The following is a 19558-nucleotide window of genomic DNA, read 5'->3' as shown; positions in this document are numbered from 1 at the left end:
TTTCAGCATAATAGGTTTTACCAATTTCAAAGAAAGGAGACTTTCTTTGAAAGAAAGACGATGTATGAAAAAAAGATGATGCATGAAAAAACAAGGCTTGTTTACAGATCCAGACTGAGTTTTCAGACAGGAGCAAAATAAACGTCTTTATACATTTAATTTAAAAACAAGCAAGCATGTGAACAAGGGGTAACCACCCTGTGACAACTTCAGAGACAGCACATGTTTTTAAAGAAAAAAATAATTGTTAATACAGCTTTCTAGTATAACAAAATATACATAAGAATCTGGTCTATTAACCAGAAGACCATCTGTTGTTGTTTTTTGCTTGTGTTTTTTTTTTTTTTAATTTACATGATTTCGTATATGCATGTGCATACATAAACTTATACATGTTATGTAGTGTTATACATTATATAGATTTAATGTAACTTCTATATATATAATTATATATATAGGCATAGACACATTTAGTTTTACAAACAATGAATCAGTTTTCAAAAGTGCTCACAGCAGATCTCACTTTACGGCTGTTAATTACTTTTGACTTTTATTATTGATTTAAGCAGGGGAGAAAATGCACCAATCCTAAATGCTTTAAGCCCTCAATTTCTGAAGTATACTGAGGAATTCAGGATATTTTGAAAAGAGTATTCATAATAATTTGATGCTTCTATGCAAGATGGTAACTTGCCTTTCCTCTTTGGTGTTCTACAGGTTTGACTTTGACAGAGCTGTTTGAGCTCTTCGGAGTTTCGTACGGCTCCTCAAAGAACTCTATAAAATAAACACAATTACTCTACATCATAAAACTAAACGACATACAGCACTGTTATGTGATTTCTGTCAAGTGGTCACATTAGTCCACTTTTTCCCTAGCAAGGAGAAAGGAGTTGAGGTATCTCTCAGCAAATTCAAGATCTGTGTTATCACTAGTGATGATATATGCACCAGAAGTTAAAAACAAAAACAAAAAACAAACCCACCACACAACTTATTTTTCTTGTTATTTTCATGGTAGGAATATGATAAAATTAACCTATGCATACTAAGCTCTTACAATTTTTCAAATCATATTTTACACAGTCACATTAATATTTTAGGAATTAAAGTAAATGATAGAATTAAATATGTTAATATACATTGTCCTATCTCTACAGCAAAAAGAAGTTACATAAGTGAAAACTGATCAACAGGTCTTGAGAAAGCAATTATATAAAATGTAGTTATAATATAAAATGGACACAGTAATAATCTCAATAGAACAATGAAAACTTATTTCCATTTTTTACATAAATAAACAGGAGGAGATATAATCCTATTCAGTCAAAACTCCTCCTATTTTATATGTCAGACCATAGTAAAAGGATATACCACAAAAACGAACCTCCACTTTCTGATGTTACATCTAACTCCTCCTGAACAAACGGTCCCACTTCATTAAGATCTTCAGTCATACAAGGTACAGAATCATTCCCATGATTCATTTCCTTCTTATCAAAATATTTTGACTTTGTAGACATTCTGGTAATTGAAATTACAAATAGTAATTAAGAATAGAAATAATGTAAGTATCTGACTTAGTTTAAGTACGCTGTTCCTCTCAGATTGCAGGCTAGCGCATAACTGTAACACTGCCATGATATAATCAATGTTGATGTAAATTTTCTCTCTGAATTTCACTTAAACCAGGATTAATGCTATTTTTTGGTATAGCTGTGATTTTTTAGTGACATTAATGGTACAGTCTTTCAGACAGGCTGTTTCCAGAAAAATGTAACCAACACATATGATCTATCAAAAATTGAAGACAATCTGCACCATGACTTCAAAACCATTTGGTTAAGGTTACATTTATCTCCTCCACAGAAATTTCCTTCATTAAAAAAAAAAAAAAAATATATTGTCACAGAAGACCCACAATAATGTCTCAGAATATTAATACCAAAGATCTTTTGTTTCTTTAGTGCAGCAGCAGATGAAGAGAAATGTCACAAAGGACTTCAGGTTAAGGAATCTCTATCTCCAGAACTGTGTAAGATATTAACAAATAAAATATTTACTGCCTTTTCCATCTATTCTTCTGACACACACACATATGAACATAGCTAGTTTACAGATCCAGGACAAAATAAACTAATGTTAAGAACTCTCATCTCAACATAAGGAAAATTACACTAAAGAGAGTGGAAGTTACCTGAATTCTTTGAGAAAACCATGATATCAACTATATCAGAAATCTAGATTCCATTTCCACATCATTCAGTTTATAAACAACCATGTACAATTCACTTCATATGCAACAGCTACATTATTTTCTACCTAGAAGTACATCTGCAAATGGAGAATATTTAATCTGCTTCAAGCAGCTGTAAACAATATGCATGAGTGTGACTTTGTACTCACATGTATATAACATATAATAAAAGTAGAACTCTTCATACTGACATGCTGCTTAGCTGAGGAATTATGACCAACTAGAGTTCTTAGGTTAAAAAAAAAAATTACCCAAAATCAGTTTCACAAAGATTATCATAGGCTTGTGCACTCTGAACATCAAGTGGGGGACTGGCCACCATGGAAGACTCTTCATCCATACTATTTTCTTTCTCTGTCCTAGACTGGGCTTCTGGTAGAGGTGCAAATTCTTTCAGATATTGATTATCCATACTCTAATAATAATAATAAAATTCATTAGTTAGAAAAAAAAGACATGATACTTTAAAAAAACCCAATGCTTTCATATAGTATGCTTATGACCCCAAGGATATCACATAGTATATTTACGCTTAACTTTATATCCTTTTCTCTATAATAGATCTGAGAAATACTGGATTTACAGTTGCCTGTGGAACCTGAGTTTTGCCCCTTTTTGCATTAAGTGAAGCAATGGTCCTCTGAATTACCCAAAGGAAATGTAAGAGAGATTTGTCAGTGTCAACTGAGTGTCAATTGTCACGGATGCAATGTGACAATTAAATATACTCTATACAAAGATATACAGTAAGATTTGGCATTCATCACCTGTAATACAAAACTGGTATTAAACTACTCTCAATTATTATCACTGAAGACAGTATGAGAGGCAAAAAGCCATAGATAATCATGCAGTTAGATGCATGCACAGAATTTTGCAGTTAAGTTGTAAGTGAAATACAGGTGTCACTTGACAGAAAATACAAACCAAAACCAAGACAAAATATCTTCTCATGTGGGACAAAAGCCTTCTCAAAAAAACCCCAAAACCTTCTCCCCTCAAAGGCTTTCATGGAGACTTAATTAAAGCAGTTAAGTGATCCAGCTGTCCCTAAATATAAAATAAAGCAATACACACCAGGTTCTTCTGGCAAAGCTCTTTTTTTCATAGAATCATAGAATCATTAAGGTTGGAAAAGACCCTTAAGATCATCGAGTCCAACCGTCAACCTAGCACTGCCAAGTCCATCCATACCATGTCTTCAAGCACCGTATCTATCCGTTCTTTAAATACCTCCAGGGATGGAGACTCAACCACTTCCCTGGGCAGCCTGGTCCAGTGCCTGACTACCCTTTCAATGAAGAAGTTTTTCCTAATATCCAACGTAAACCTCCCCTGGCGCAGCTTGAGGCCGTTTCCTCTCATCCTATCACTCGTTACTAGGGAGAAGAGACCGACCCCCACCTCACTACAACCTCCTGTCAGGTAGTTGTACAGAGCAATAAGGTCTCCTCTCAGCCTCCTCTTCTCCAGGCTAAACAACCCCAGCTCCCTCAGCCGCTCCTCATAAGACTTGTGCTCTAGACCCTTCACCAGCTTCGTTGCCCTCCTCTGGACATGCTCCAGCACCTCAATGCCCTTCTTGTAGTGAGGGGCCCAAAACTGAACACAGTACGCGAGGTGCAGCCTCACCAGTGCTGAGTACAGGGGCACTCGCACCTCCCTGTCCTGCTGGCCACACTATTCCTGACACAAGCCAGGATGCCATTGGCTTTCTTGGCCACCTGAGCACACTGCTGGCCCGTGTTCAACACCCCCAGGTCCTTTTCAGCCAGGCAGCTCTCCAACCACTCTTCCCCTAGCCTGTAGCATTGCATGGGGTTGTTGTGACCCAAGTGCAGGACCCGGCACTGAGCCTTGTTGAACCTCACACAGTTGGCCCCGGCCCATCGATCCAGCCTGTCCAGGTCCCTCTGTAGGGCCTTCCGGCCCTCCACCAGATCAACACTCCCACCCAGCTTGGTGTCATCTGCAAACTTACTGAGGCTGCACTCAATCCCTTCGTCCAGATCATCAATGAAGATATTGAACAGGACTGGCCCCAACACTCAGCCCTGGGGAACGCCACTCATGACTGGCTGCCAACTGGATTTGACTCCATTCACCACCACTCTCTGGGCTCGGCCATCCAGCCAGTTTTTAACCCAGCGTAGAGTGCACCCATCCAAGCCGTGAGCAGCCAGCTTCTCCACGAGAATGCTGTGGGAGACTGTGTCCTTGCTAAAGTCCAAGTAGACAACATCCACAGCCTTCCCCTCATCCACTAAGCAGGTCACCTTGTCATAGAAGGAGACCAGGTTAGTGAAGCAGGACCTGCCTTTCATAAACCCATGCTGGCTGGACCTGATCCCCTGGTTGTGCTGCACTTGCTGCGTAATGGCACTCAAGATGATCTGCTCCATGACCTGTCCCCGGCACCGAGGTCAGGCTGACAGGCCTGTAGTTCCCCGGATCCTCCTTCTGACCCTTCTTGTAGAGGGGCGTCACGTTTGCTAGTTTCCAGTCATCCGGGACCTCCCCGGTTGACCAGGACTGCTGATAAATGATGGAGAATGGCTTGGCCAGCTCCTCTGCCAGCTCCCTCAGTATCCTCAGGTGGATCCCGTCTGGCCCCATGGACTTGCGCGCATCCAGGTGGAGGAGCACGTCAGTGACTGCCACCTCTTCAACAACTGGGACTTCACTCTGCGTCCTATCTCCGTCTCCCAGCTCAGGGGCCTGAAAAACTCGAGGATGACCAGCTTGACTATTAAAGACTGAGGCAAAGAAGGCATTAAGTACCTCTGCCTTCTCCTCATCGTTTGTGGCAACGTTACCTTCTGTATCCAACAAGGGAAGGAGATTCTCCCTGGCCCTCCTTTTGTCACTGACATATTTATAAAATCTTTTTTTGTTGTCTTTAACGGCAGTGGCCAGTTTAAGTTCCAGCTGTGCCTTCGCCTTTCTGATCTTCTCCCTGCATATCCTCACATCCTTGTAGTCCCCCTGAGTCGCCTGCCCCTTCTTCCAAAGGTGGTAGGCTCTCCTTTTTTTCCTGAGTTCTAGCCAAAGCTCTCTGTCCAGCCAGGCCGGTCTTCTCCCCCGCCTGCTCGACTTGCGGCACATGGGGACGGCCTGCTCCTGCACCTTTAAGATTTCCTCCTTGAATAACGTCCAGCCTTCCTGGACTCCTTTGCCCTTCAGGACTGCTTCCCAAGGGACTCTGTTAACCAGACTCCCGAACAGCCCAAAGTCTGCCCTTCTAAAGTTCAGGGTAGCGGTCTTGATGACCCCCTTCCTTACCTCTCCTAGAATTGAACACTCTATCATTTCATGGTCACTGAGCCCAAGACAGCCTCCAACCACCACATCACCCACCAGGCCCTCTCTGTTCGTGAACAGCAGGTCCAGCGGGGCACCTCCCCTGGTTGGCTCGCTTTTTCTATTAACACACATTCTCCAACTCTGTGTAACAGTGCTAGATAGAAATTCAAAATTCCCTTTTGACCAATCTTTAACTAGTTTAAATACTTCATTCAGACTGTATCTGCACTGTCCTCAAAGACAAATCTAAATTCAAGTCTCCCCAGATAAACTATTTCTTTATTCTGTGTCTTGTTTTTCCATATTCTATCTCCAATATTAGGTTTTTTCAAAGATGATGTCTAAAACTAGACACAATGGCCTAACTTGTAGGAATTTGTTCAAATAATGCGGTATCTAGATAAATGAGTTGGATTTTAAACAGGACTTCCAAAGAGAACTTTAATCTCCACTAAAGTCTTCCTACGGACAGAATTCTAGTATTCCTGGAATGTTTCTCTCTTCCTAGAACCCTTAAAAGATAGGCTATTAATCAATATCCCAGGTTTTACTGAGAACAGAACTAAAAGGTAAAAGATGCGTGTGATTTTCTTTACTGGCGTAACGAACTCACACATTTCATTGACATTTATCCCATCCTTTTTCTTACCTTGAATTTTATGCTCTTTGCTTGAGATCCATCTCTGTATAACTGTTCTAACAGCCATAAAGAAGTAAGGACAGCAGCTGCTGATGTTTTCACATGTATCATTGGGAGAATCTCTTCTAAGGAATCTTGTTTATTGGAACCACAGAGCAGTCTTTTATCAGACCATCTGATCATCCACTCAAGCAATTTTGCAATATTGCTCAATTTACCCATCAATTCTATAGCTAGTTCTTCTCCTGGTACAATATCAACTATATCAACAGTTTTGTAAACGTATTTAGAAGTTGCCTGGGCTTGCAGGCTAGAGAAAGTATGGTTAGAAAAGGTCTGGCTTGCTGGTGCAAAGGTGACTCCTTGATTGTCACTCTGAGCTCGGTAAATTGACTTGTGTTTTAAACCAAATAATCCTTCATTAAGTCCTTTCATTAGGTTATGCACAGAAGGTTCTGTTGTCTGTACAATGGATCGTACAATGGTTGGATTTTCCAAAATATTTTGGTTTTCATTATAGACAGACACTGTTTCAGGACTGCAAGATGCCAGGGTGACAGTATAGAAAGACCCTGCTCTAAACACACTCTGGCTTTTAGTTTTGCCTTGTCGACGTTTCAGTGTTGTATGAACATCAAAAAAGAGAGAGTTTAATTCATGCTCTTGAAGAAGTCCAGAAAAGCTAGTAAGAAATGGAATTCCAAGGTCACTGTACTTTATCAGGTCTCTCTCAAGAACATAACTCAAAAAGAGTTCTAAAAAAATAACATATTCTTCATCATCACGTTCAAATTCCCATGCACCAACTACAGGCAAATTACATTGATTATGCATGTCTTTTCCATGTACTTTGTCTTTATGTTCTGTTTTCCAGTTAAGAACTTTCATCTTGCATGTGGCATTTTTGCTACCTATTTCTCCTTGTCTCTGATGTTCCCTATCCCTGTAAGACAACAAACAAACATAAGTACTCTTAAATCCATTTTGACAAGAATTAAGAAGAATGTAAAAACCATTTTAAGAAGAATTACATGAAAAAATAAGTAAATGCAATGTTAGTGTCTTTTTGTCCTCTATTGTTAAAAACAGGAAACTAACAAAACCAGATTTACATTAATACAACGTTAAGGTGGCAAATTAATGAAACACAAAATCCATAGTTTTTACATAGACAGCAACTCAGCAGTATCATACATGAACTTGATCATAGCTGATAATAATTGACACTTCAAAAACTAGTAAGTCACATAGTAACTGATACAACATTGGTAGTTATAAGATTTGGTGGATTTGCAATTCTTCATTTGGTAAATTACCCAAAGTGACAATTATCCTGTTTGGTGTAAAGATTACTTGAACAGTAACAAAGACAACTTTTTTCTTTTTTTTTCTTTTTTTTTTTAAATAGAAAGCTTTCTGCTGCCATTTTTTCCATACCTTTGGAGTGAAGGTGTTCGAGCACTCGTTCCTTCAGTAAGCAAAGTATCAGAAAGTGTATCTGCTGTGTCAGCATCACTATATACCTGAGAATTCCCAAGATCAGTAAGTGTGCTTCTGCTTAAACTAGTGCCTAATGAGAATCTGTCATAACAGTGCTCCTCATCATCTGCTGCTCCCTCTTCTGCTGGCTCCCAAATATTAGTTTCTATGGGGCCTATGTTCCTTATTACACGTCTCAAGGCCTTCATTCTCACTTTTTCAGTAGCTTGTATAATAATTGACATCGTTTCTTCACTTTCAGAACCTACCCAAAGAAAGAAAACCAAGAGATTTTAAATGCAAACTTCTTGGTTTCCACTTACTCTCTTGAATTGAGACATGAATGAACTTTGAATCATCATAAATTATAGCCATTTAGAAATACAGACAGAAACTGTGATAAAGTGAAGAAACACCATCAACTTAAAAGTCATTATATTCTGTTATTGGTACAGACATATCAGAAAGAAAACAAAGAATTTGCCAGAAAACTCTCTCAAAGTTGTCTAACTGAAAACTGTAATAATTGTTTTACATGGGGTATGAAAGAAGGTATTGTCACGAGTTAATTAGTTAAGGTAAAAAAGAAAGTTAATTTAATATTTCCTGAAGAAGAATGCACACTACCTTTAACAATACTGTGTCTGAGTCGCTGCTGAAGACCATGATATTTATCTCTTAGTGGAACCCTTATATCTTCAGGATTAGGAAATGCTTTTACAAAAATCTCTGCCACCTGCACAAAATAAAGTATCTTTTCAAGTAGCTAACACACAAGTAAAGTATAATTTACAAGAGAACTTACACCACCAGAAAGTCTAACCAGCAGCATTTACAAGGAAAAGAAACATTCATGATGATCTCTATTGCTTTTGTTCTAGCTTTAATGTCTTTTACCTTTTTCACTGGTGGCAATTCTCCAAGCAGACTTAAAATTACATCTTGAATTAATTCTTCAACATTCATGAATCTGCAGAAAGGAAGCATTCGACAAGCCCACTCCACTGCATTCAGACAATGCTCAACTGTGGAGGCATCGTATTCATTCTTCTTCAGATCCTAAAAAAACCCACCTTGCTATAGAAACATTAATTCATATGAACAATATATTTCAGCTGAATTATTCATACATTGCAAATTGTAATGATTCTTCCTTAGCCAACAGAAAATAAAACCAGCTAACTTAACAGCCAAACAGAGAAGTATATGATGCTAGGAGACAGATCAAGGTTGTAATGGACCATAACATATATCAAAAAAAAAAAAAAAAAGAAATGAAAAAAAAAAAGAGCTTTTTTTAAACCAGCTTAGGAAATAATTCCATTAACACACTGCTGAAGAGTCTGTTTGCAGTCATTTAGAGTTAAACTTCAGGATTTGATTAAACTAGCTGTAACTGATTAAATATACTGAATTGCCAGATGAAGTAACTGATTTTACTGTGACTTAAGGTGATCATAAATTCTCTCTTGGGAGCAAGATATTTAAGCCAGCCAAGAGGCTTTTAAGATGGATCAGTTTATTTTGAAATAGTCAGTGGTTTCTATCTCATTTGTCACTCACACAAAGCACAGAAAAATCAGAATATTCTACTATTTGTAACAGAACCATCCTGAGCATTTGAAGCTTGATTTTTCTGGTGAAGAGAAATTTGGATTTGTTTTAAAAAGGGCACAACCTTTGATAAGGACAGCTGAGTTGCTAGACTAGATAGGACAAAAATCAACATCTGTACTGTTACAGAATACATGTGGCATTATATACTATATATATTATATAGTATGTATAATAATAATATATATTATATACTGGCATAATATAATGCCAGTAGTTTCCTTCTTTTTCTTCCTTGACCTCTGACATATTGATGAGGGTATAAGTAGAGAAAAAGTGATTGAATGTTCATACTTTTCATTATTCTTTTTGAAAACCAATGTATATTTAATGCACCAAATATACATTGGTCAGGAAACACCCAAAATAACTTAACCTAATAAAAAAAAAGTAGTAAATACTTTATCTAGACAACAAGTCTAGAAACTATTGAAGAGACACTGCCAGAAGAGCAATTATCTGAGCTAAATACCAAGCAAAAGCCCAACAGAAATACTATTAGAAAGATGTAGTTCACATGGACAGCACTATTCTGCAGCATCGAATACTTACTGCACATTATAGCACTATGCTAATTTTGTCCTACTAAACAAGTGAGAGTTCTCACAGAAATATAGAGATCTTTACAATTCTTCTTACAGCTTTATGCAATTAAAATGTATGTTTACTGTAGTAGGAATATAATTACCTTCTGATTGTTAATATTTTCCCTTGCAGTTTGGTACTGCCTACAGCTGTCAGATAATCTTTCACGAACGTGAAACATCCAACACAATGCACATAGCTCTCTGAACCAACCTATAACACAAACATGCAATATGGTGAGATTCTATTTGAATAAATGAAATAAAACAGTTTGAGACTTTTAGATAGAAGAAAGGAATTAACATCATCTTAGCAATAAAGAAAAAAATTACTCAAAAACTTGTTTTCAACAGTGCTTTGCAGCTAGACCTGTGCAGTGTTTAGAGTTAGTTAGACCTGTAGTGTAGAGTTTCTTTGCACCTGTGGATTCTCACTTGTGTTCTTTTTTCCAGCCCTAAATTAGTGTATTTTATTGCATACAGACCTAAAATTTTACATGTAATATCATCAAACTGATGGTCTCCAGAAGATGTAGATCTATAGAAAACAGTGCGGAAATTGGAGTAACGAAGCAAAGTCTCTGGGATTGGACTCAGTGAAGGAAGAGATCCTTTCATTCGAATCTATAGATAGTAAAAATAAATAAATGATCAATTATTTAAATATAATTTGCCAATTTATACATGTATCAACAAATTTTATTTGCATGTCAAAATGGAAATAAAAATCAGTTACAGCTTTGTATGTATCACTATTAAGTGTACAGCCTCTCAGTTATTAGCAGAATACTGCCAAGATAAGTAAAATTCCCTTAAGCTTGCTTCCCATTTTCTTCAAATCAGTATTCTGAAAATTCATTTAAAGCAATATGTTTAGTATAAGCTATGGCACAAAAAATGCTTTTGTTTGCATGGTACTCGTGATACTCATGATTACCATGAAATGCAAGAGCAACAAACTATAACAAGAACTAAGATCACAATTAAGAAACCAGTTTAATCCAGCACAGTCCGGGCTGCTGCCAAACAAAGCAGACTAGTTTTCTCTCCTGTTTCAGTTGCTACTTCTGATCACCTCCCTGTGCCAGCATTAAGCATTAAGTGTGACCATGCAATGAGCAAAAAGAAGGAAATATTTATTTGTCAGTCGGACCAGTTCCAGATCTAGATCATTGCATGAATGCTGGTGCAGAGGGGTTGAGGGAAGGCAGACAGTCACACACACATCCTTCTGTAGCAAGTCAACCTTCTGTCGGCAGCTGTGTAACAATGACTTATGAAAAGCCTGAGGTTACACAAAAAATTTTTATCAATATATTCTGAGTTTGTTCTATGCGAACAAAATGCACATGAGTAGAATGAGATCTTATAAGCCCCCTGCTCTGTGCACTAAGATGACCACTTTACCTGAAGCAAGCATCACGTTCTCTGTTACATATTCAACCATAAATGATCTGGAAGACACTTCCAGTTAGCAGCTATAAATCCCAATTAAAATCAGCTTGTTTCTTTCAAATGGAGACAGAAGTAAGTTTGTACTTTAACAAGTAGATACAGAAAGACGCATAGAAGGAGAGACTTCTATGAAGCAGATGGTCTGTATCTTTAAGTTTTGGTTTCCTAAAAGAACTGAACATGGAGTGTAAAAACTAGCAGACAACATGTAAAAAAACATGACATCATCAAAGGCCAGATAAGACTGAAAGCTTCTGCAATGCAATTGCAAGCTTGTCAGTAATATTTACTACTGATAACCGAGTTACAAGAAAACGAGTTGAATGCTTACTTTTTGCATAACTTTTCTTGCCCACTTCAGTTGTGCAATATACCACTGTGCTGCAGGGCAGGAACAACGAGCAGCCCGGAGGAGCAAGATAATTCGCTGAAGGACTCCTGACACTTTCTGACGACTTTCTCTCTCAATTTTTAAAAGAATGTCATTACAGTCTTCCTGAAAAATGCAAATTCAAAGACAAAAACAAACGTCAAAATTAGAAAGGACACATACAATAAGGAATCTGACCTAAACATTGTTTCTGCCACTAAGAACATCTCCCTTCTTCTTTAGAGCACAGATGCTTTATGGAAAAAACACAGAGGCACACGTACTTTCTTATCACTATGGTGCTACTTAAGTAAATGAATGGACATGGAAAAAACAGACAGAAAAATGAGCTGAAAGGAACCAGAATAAAGATCATGATTATTTCATAAATACATTCAACAAAAGACCCGAGAAACTTCTATCATTCGTGCTTACTTCACTGAGAGAAGCTGGCTGAGGACAGTATAATGGTGGTGCTGGAAGATAAAGCCCATCTGGAACTAAACCATACAATTTTCTGCTAAGATCCTTGGCAGAATCCATCAAAAGCTGAAATGTCTCTGAGAGGATATCAGCATCTGCCATAACAGCTGCTTTCAGTAGTTCCTGTATTGAACTATAAAGAACATTTGCATCTTCTTCTTCAACGGGATCTATAAAATATTAAGCACAGAAACCAATAAATTAATTGACTCAGTTATGGCCTTCATTCTGAAATTACGAGGCTATGTTCTCAGAATTTGCACTCATCTATTACAATGCATACACTGCATCTACTTGCTTTAAGGTAAGATCTCTCACATTTGAAAATAGCATTCAATTATTAATTTTCGTTTTTGCCACATTAAGGGGGAAGCAACTGCCTTTCTAGATAGAGAACTGAAGTTTTCAGCCATGCATTTGCTTGGCATAAAATTCTTGCAAATCATTCTCACCAAGCAGGCATAAGCTAGGTACGCTATTAATAATGACTATAACAACTCTTTCATCAGTGAGCATGATGACCAAGGAAAAGGAAATGCATTTGTTTGATATCTTTCACATATTATTACATTTTTTCCTGATCTCCTAGAAGTAGCAGGACCTTTAACATACATTATTAATTGGTTCCTGAAATTCGCACAGTATTATACTGCTCTGCTTCCCTTTCTACTCCTCCTCATCTTGAAATACATGCTGCTAAATCTTTCCACTACCTATCATACTTACAGATTGCTATACACAGCTCATATACGTGTGTGTGTCTGTTTGAAATAAAATCCCTGGAAATGAGTACTAAAGAAGAATCTACACAGTGTTTGGGATACAGCTTAAAGGTTAATTAACATCCACCTGCTGACAGGAACTTGAAATGTGGTTTCCAGACACATAAAAAGAGAATAAGGAATAGAGATCGTGCCAGCAAACTTTCTATAAAATGTAAACAAGGACAGGTTGATCTAGCTAACTGGGGGAATTTCAGCAGTAAAGTATTAAGTTAGGTTACGTGATGAAAAGCTCATATACACGCACACACACAAAGGAGCACAAAGACAATAGAGGGTGGGGGAACCTGCATAGTACCTAGACCCATCTACTCACAGGAGAAAAATCAACCGATGAAAGGCTCAGCTCCACAAGCCCAGAGATGCACAACAGCGAATTATGTACTCAGAGAAATGGACACCCTGTCCAGGCGCCTCCCAGGAGAGCCATCAGTCTCAGTGTCCCAGTATCAAACCTATGAAGATGAGCCAATGGGAGTGGCTCTCTTCAGTACCTTTTAGGTGAGGAGGGGTTACTGTCAAGAAGGATAGGACATACTACAGGATGCAGGGGAAGAGCTTTTGGGGATTGCACAATGCTCATTAGAGGATCTTTAGGAAAGAAACCAAAGGTATGGCACGGAGTTGTGGCAGCCTCATCTCCGTTGGGCCCTGTCAGCACAAGTCTTTTCCCAGGTGAGAGACTCTCTAGTCTGTGTATAGGATTTTCAGTGCCAGCAACTGGAATGGGACCACGGGTCTGTGTGTCTGGGATGCCAGCAACTGCAGAGACTGGAGTTAAGTCAAAGCAAGGGCCAGCAACTGGAGAGGGACCATGGGTGAGCGTGCCCATGTAACCACAGTGCCAGCAACTGGAGCAAGCGAGGCTATGTAAGTGAATGCGTGAGTGCTAGCAAGTATCAAGTCTTTGGGGGCTCATATCTCTTTGATTGGGGCCCCAATCTCTTTGGGGGCTCATATATGCAGACACCAGCAACTTGGAAGACTCAGCCACTGGGTCTAAGCCCACCTACTGCAGGAATCCGCACTGTACATACAGGTATGTGTAGGCAGACCTTCATTCTGACCAGTAAGTGGGAAATGGGATGGGATTGTTGGTGCTGTTGTGCAAGTGCTGAGCACGGCTGTAGGTGTTGATCTGTGTGGCCAGCTGTATACAGGTGTTGTGTATGTGCCTAGTGGGAATACATTCTCAGCCTTGCCAGCTGTTGGACCTGGGGGCATGGAGCTGTCAGGCTATGAGATACCACCCCTTCCCCCCTTAACAGAAAAGAAAGGCAAAAATTAAACACCATCATATAACTAATTTTAAGTATGATATTTTCCATACTGTTAATAAATTCACATTTGTTTCAGGGCCCTTTTTTTTTTTGTTGTTGTTGTTGTTAATGAAGCTTCAGTTTTCTTCCAAACTGAAACTAATATCGAATATAGTCAAATAAGGTTTTGGCTGTTACACATGAAGAAGACAAGATTGATAATATGGCCCATTTTTAGAACGATAAAAGCCAAAACTCAACCCCTATAAAATTAAAGGATTTGAACACTTTATAACAGTAATGCACACATTGGAGAAGATGAGGTAATTGTTTCTTTTTAAGACAGCGTATAACACAGAATATGCAGTGAAATAACATGAAAAATAAACACAATTATTTACACTTCTATGTACCTGTAAACTGCTTGTATTTAATACATCCTGATGTTTCAGAAGTAACTGGCTGTCCTAATAAAGATTGCAACTTTTCCTGAAAAGTCTGCATTGGTGATAAGCTTAATGGCAGGTGACACTCTCTGTTTTTCAGTCTGCAAGTATAACAAGAAACTATTCATTAATAACAAAGTAAAGCCCACAGATAATCTAATGAAGCTCTGTTAAAGGAATATCTAAGACAAAATAACTCATCTTAACATGTTAGGTCCTACACTTACTAGCAGTCTGGGAATATGAATTTCTGCAGCAAAGGATCTGCCTTGTTACAATAAACTTAATGAAAATAACATTAACAAAATATAATATACTAATTCCAAGCTCAAATTTACCTTGAGAATTCATCAGAGTTCTGACAATACAGCTGGTAGGCCACACCAATTGAAACAGACAGTTTCCAGTTCCCAAGTCTGTGTGTTAACCACACAGCCTCTGGAATGAGTCCGCCAATAAAGAACAAATCAAGAGCATATTCAGCTGTCCACACAGATGAAAGGTTCTGGTCCCTGACAGCTCTGGTAACCAAACAGTGTTGTAGCGGAATAATACGAGGAGATAAGTCTGTGACACAAAAAACACATTTTAAAGTTTAAATAAATCTGCATGCTATCAGGTGAATAATCTAGAATTCATGTTCATATTGCTTTTGGATTCATTTCAGTATACCATTACTCTTTATTAGAGGCACACTACGGGGCTTATCTGCAGCAGGCAGATGCAGATCATGCTATGATATAATAGTGAGGTCAAAGTAGGCTATTTTTCTGCTTAATAATGTGGGATATGCAAGCATGTGCAAAACTTGTGGGTTATTCTTACTTGAAAGATTTAATCACACTGATGGAACATTTGCAAGTATGCTACATATGCTTAGGATATTCCAGAGGGTATACCTGAGATAAATGGAAATTCTGAGAGTTTTCCTAGTGTACCCATGTTGTTTGTACTCACTGTGCTGCTTATTGTAGAAGACTGAAAGCTACAATGCATTTTCAAGAAAGAATAGCACATTATTTTAAGAGAGTGTATTGAGACAAACTGAAGACAAATTTAGTATCTCCTTGTTTCTTGAGGTTTAGATTTGTTTTGCAAGGTTTTACTTCCTGGTTTTCCTTGAGAGGTGCTGATTGGCCTTACCTCTAAGGAGTTATTTGCTTCTCTCACAGTTTCTGTTTACTGTTGAGGCAATGACATTATCTAAGGAAATATTCAAACTAATCCAGCTTGTGCAACACAGTTTTTCCAAGACTGTCTCACCATGTACATGGATCTGACTAATGCAAGTATTAAAATTAAGGTCTATTTTGTAGGTTTTATAGTCAATAGTCCATATATTCAAATACACTGCAGAAAATCTAATAAATCAAAATAAGTTAATACTGTAGAGAAATATCTGACATTATCTTACAATTACAATACTTAGAATACTTCCAAATAACTCTTCATTCCTGTAGACATTAAATCACTTTGAAAAATTAACTCTCAAACCAAAGATTTCCTAACATGGGAAATCATTAAACAGAATCTCTTGCAGAAAATAGACAAACCGCCCACGGTAATAAATGCTAATTCTCAGAAAAATGCTAAAAAGCAGGGCTTAAACTAACAAGTACTACTTGGGTTCAACAACAAACTAACCTGACATTCCCACTTGCTCTGATGATACAGTGTCTGAAGCATTTTGGCTTCCAAGAGCTTAACTGTCAAATAACCAAAAAATGCTTTCCTCTGGCTTTTCAGTTTGGGCCACACCACATCACAAATCCAGTTCAACTCTTTGTTAAGCACTGCTTTTCTCTAACTTTTGGGAGCATCAAAGTCAGTCAGAGCCACATCTTTAGGCAAAAGTAGTGCAAGAACCATAAAATTCTAACGTAGCTTAGTTTAGGTGAAAAAAAAAAATACAGCATTCTTTTACCTGAATATCAGATTTAGATCACTAACCTCAAAGCATGGGGAAAAAAAAACAAACAAAAAAACCAACAACTTGAAGAAAAAAAGAATCAATACATTGGGAGGCAGTTCTGAAGGGCAAAGTAGTCCAGGAAGGCTGGACATTCTTCAAGAAGCAAATCTTACAGGTGCAGGAGCAGGCCATCCCCATATGCCAAAAGACAAGACAGTGGGGGAGAAGACCACCAGCCTGGCTGAACAGAGAGCTTCGGCTGGAGCTCAGGAAAAAAAGGATTGTTTATGACCTTTGGAAGAAGGGGCAGGCAACTCAGGAGGACTACAAGGATGTTGTGAGGTTATGCAGGGAGAAAATTAGAAGAGCCAAAGCCCAACTAGAATTAATCTGGCCACTGCCATAAAAACACAATAAAAAGTGTTTCTACAAAAACATTAGCAACAAAAGGAGGGCTAAGGAGAATCTCCATCCTTTATTGGATGCGGGAGGAAACATAGTGACAAAGGCTGAGGAAAAGGCTGAGGTACTTAATGCCTTCTTTGTCTCAGTCTTTAATAGTCAGACCAGTTGTTCTCTGGGTACCCAGCCCCCTGAGCTGGAAGACAGGGAAGGGGAGCGAAGTGAAGCCCCCATAATCCAAGGGGAAATGTTTAGTGACCTGCTACACAACGTAGACACACACAAGTCTAAGGCGCCAGATGGGATCCACCCAAGGATACAGAGGGAGCTGGTGGAGGTGCTCACCAAGCCACTTTCCATCAGCTACCAGCAGTCCTGGCCAACCAGGGAGTCCCAGTTGACTAAAGATTACCAAATTTGTACGAGAAATAGCGAGGCCAGCAGTAGTCAGGGAAGTGATCGTCCCCCTGTATTCGGCACTGGTGAGGCCGCACCTCGCGTACTGTGTTCAGTTTTGGGCCCCTCACTACAAGAAGGACATCGAGGTGCTGGAGTGTGTCCAGAGGAGGGCAATGAAGTTGGTGAAGGGTCTAGAGCACAAGTCTTATGAGGAGTGGCTGAGGGAACTGGGGTTGTTTAGCCTGGAGAAGAGGAAGCTGAGGGGAGACCTTATTGCTCTCTACAACTACCTGACAGGAGGTTGTAGCGAGGTGGGGGTTGGTCTCTTCTCCCAAGTAACAAGGGATAGGGCAAAAGGAAACAGCCTCAAGTTGCACCAGAGGAGGTTTAGATTGGATATTAGGAAAAATTCCTTCACTGAAAGGGTTGTCAGGCGCTGGACCAGGCTGCCCAGGGAAGTGGTTGAGTCTCCATCCCTGGAGGTATTTAAAAGAGGTGTAGACGTGGTGCTTAGGGACATGGTTTAGTGGTGGACTTGGCAGTGCTAGGTAAATGGCTGGACTTGACAATCTTAAAGGTCCTTTCCAACATAAATGATTCTGTGATTCTATGCTATGGATGACATAATTCAATTGCACACATCAAACTATTAACTTCAAATATGAAAAATATTTTCAACAATCAAGAGATGCAAAACATTAATCCCCACACACAGACACACACAGCCCCTCAAGAAAAATATCTGGAAAAACTAAGTTATTTTATCTCTACAGTTAATGGTGCTGAAACCATAAATCACCAAGTTAAAGCATAACAGACAGCATTAATATACATGTAAAAAAACAATAAGAATTAAGCACAGCAAATTAAACTGCTTTTAGAGAAAATACCTTGTTTGATGTGTAGCGGGTGCAGGATGTCAACATTGTGTGGGGGGAAGATATAGAGCAGCTGATTTGTGAAATAAGCGGCCATGAATCGTGCCATGGATCGAATCACAGCCATAGCAGTTTCAGTATGAACATCTGTTACCATCCATAGTTCATGCTGAAAATACCTGGTATCTAAAAAAACAGGTACCAAATTAAAAAAACTATGAGGAAAATTATTTTAAATTTGATTACTAAAATTGTTTAATCTTATAAAACATTATTTTAAGCTTATAAAACATTTTTTTTAAAACAAGCGAACTGTGGTATTAATTTCTTGACAAGCTTTCCGGACTTGCAGAGCTTAATCTTTTACACTAATTACAGATTATATTTAATATTAAAAGATTTTTATACTAGGTTTTTAATGACTGGAGATGGATCTCTAGTATCTAAATTTAGATCAAAAAAACCCTTTAAATTTGGAAATTTAGATTTCATACTCTCACTTAATAGAAAAAAAAGTTACAAGCATCTGCAAAAAACTCCCACTGTCAATTTAGGACCGGTGACCAATCTAAATCCACTATTTTATCATGTTGTATCATAAAAAAATGTTAAATTAATATAAAATGAAATCACATCATTTCCCCCTTTTTTTTCTTATCCAATGTCTTTCATTGAGCAGATTTGAATCTAAGAACATTTAACAGGCCATGCTTTCACTATTAATTATACAATGAAACTTGTCTAAGCACTTACTCCAAGAAGTGCAGCTGAAAGAACAACTGAAGATCAGAAAAAGATCTTTAAAGTCATTGAAAATAGAATTCAGTCCAGTGTAAAGAGAAAAGCATGCTGTCAAGCGTGAATGTGATGGCACAGAAATCAGACACTACGTTATTCAAACAGTATCAACATACCTTATCACACTTTCATGCAATATAAACATACCAGAAAATTTTTCCATCTGACTCCCTGAGAGCTGTGATCGTCTTAGAATCTCTGCTACCAGATGATCACAAAGTCCCTGAGCCTCACACAAGTTATAATGATACAGGTGGCAAAATAATATTGCAAGATAATATCTACTCTGAAGAAAACATGTTCTTTTTCCTCCTGCATTAAACGAGAAACAAGGGCAGAAGTCCATTTGGAAAAGAAACAATAAACACAAAAACAGACACAGCAGGTTTCAAAGTACTAGTTCCTCCCTCTCCAGAAACATATCTATGTAAACATATATTCTGAGAAGTAGAAGTCAGTAGCAGCTACTTTAGGAGATACGATCCTCCTACAACCTC

At 38.3% G+C, this 19558-nt stretch overlaps 1 protein-coding gene across 15 annotated transcripts in view; it reads right to left on the bottom strand.

Moving 5' to 3' along the window:
* CPLANE1 (ciliogenesis and planar polarity effector complex subunit 1) overlaps positions 1–19558 on the bottom strand; it is a 71574-nt gene that overhangs the window by 34901 nt on the left and 17115 nt on the right. For 14 of the 15 annotated variants that reach the window (XR_015700847.1, XR_015700848.1, XM_087741058.1 and 11 more), the window contains 15 exons: positions 19209–19373; positions 18276–18449; positions 15011–15239; positions 14640–14773; positions 12138–12355; positions 11664–11828; positions 10363–10501; positions 9982–10091; positions 8577–8738; positions 8307–8415; positions 7638–7944; positions 6210–7143; positions 2509–2672; positions 1388–1524; positions 695–777 (listed from right to left, as the gene is read on the bottom strand). Coding sequence is in view for 13 of the 15 variants with exons in the window: in XM_087741058.1 (XP_087597184.1) it covers positions 695–777; positions 1388–1524; positions 2509–2672; positions 6210–7143; positions 7638–7944; positions 8307–8415; positions 8577–8738; positions 9982–10091; positions 10363–10501; positions 11664–11828; positions 12138–12355; positions 14640–14773; positions 15011–15239; positions 18276–18449; positions 19209–19373 (3230 nt within the window). In the remaining 2 variants the exon portion in view is untranslated. The remainder of the gene's footprint in view (positions 1–694; positions 778–1387; positions 1525–2508; positions 2673–6209; positions 7144–7637; positions 7945–8306; positions 8416–8576; positions 8739–9981; positions 10092–10362; positions 10502–11663; positions 11829–12137; positions 12356–14639; positions 14774–15010; positions 15240–18275; positions 18450–19208; positions 19374–19558) is intronic. The other variant, XM_087741064.1, reaches the window with a different exon arrangement.

Source organism: Nipponia nippon, unplaced genomic scaffold (genome assembly GCF_047370975.1).
Source record: "Nipponia nippon isolate SJK-2023a ecotype South Korea unplaced genomic scaffold, ASM4737097v1 scaffold_71, whole genome shotgun sequence".
Lineage (NCBI taxonomy): Eukaryota > Metazoa > Chordata > Aves > Pelecaniformes > Threskiornithidae > Nipponia > Nipponia nippon.
The sequence above is the reverse complement of the archived record's forward strand: the minus strand, read 5'-3'. Positions and strand labels throughout refer to the sequence as shown.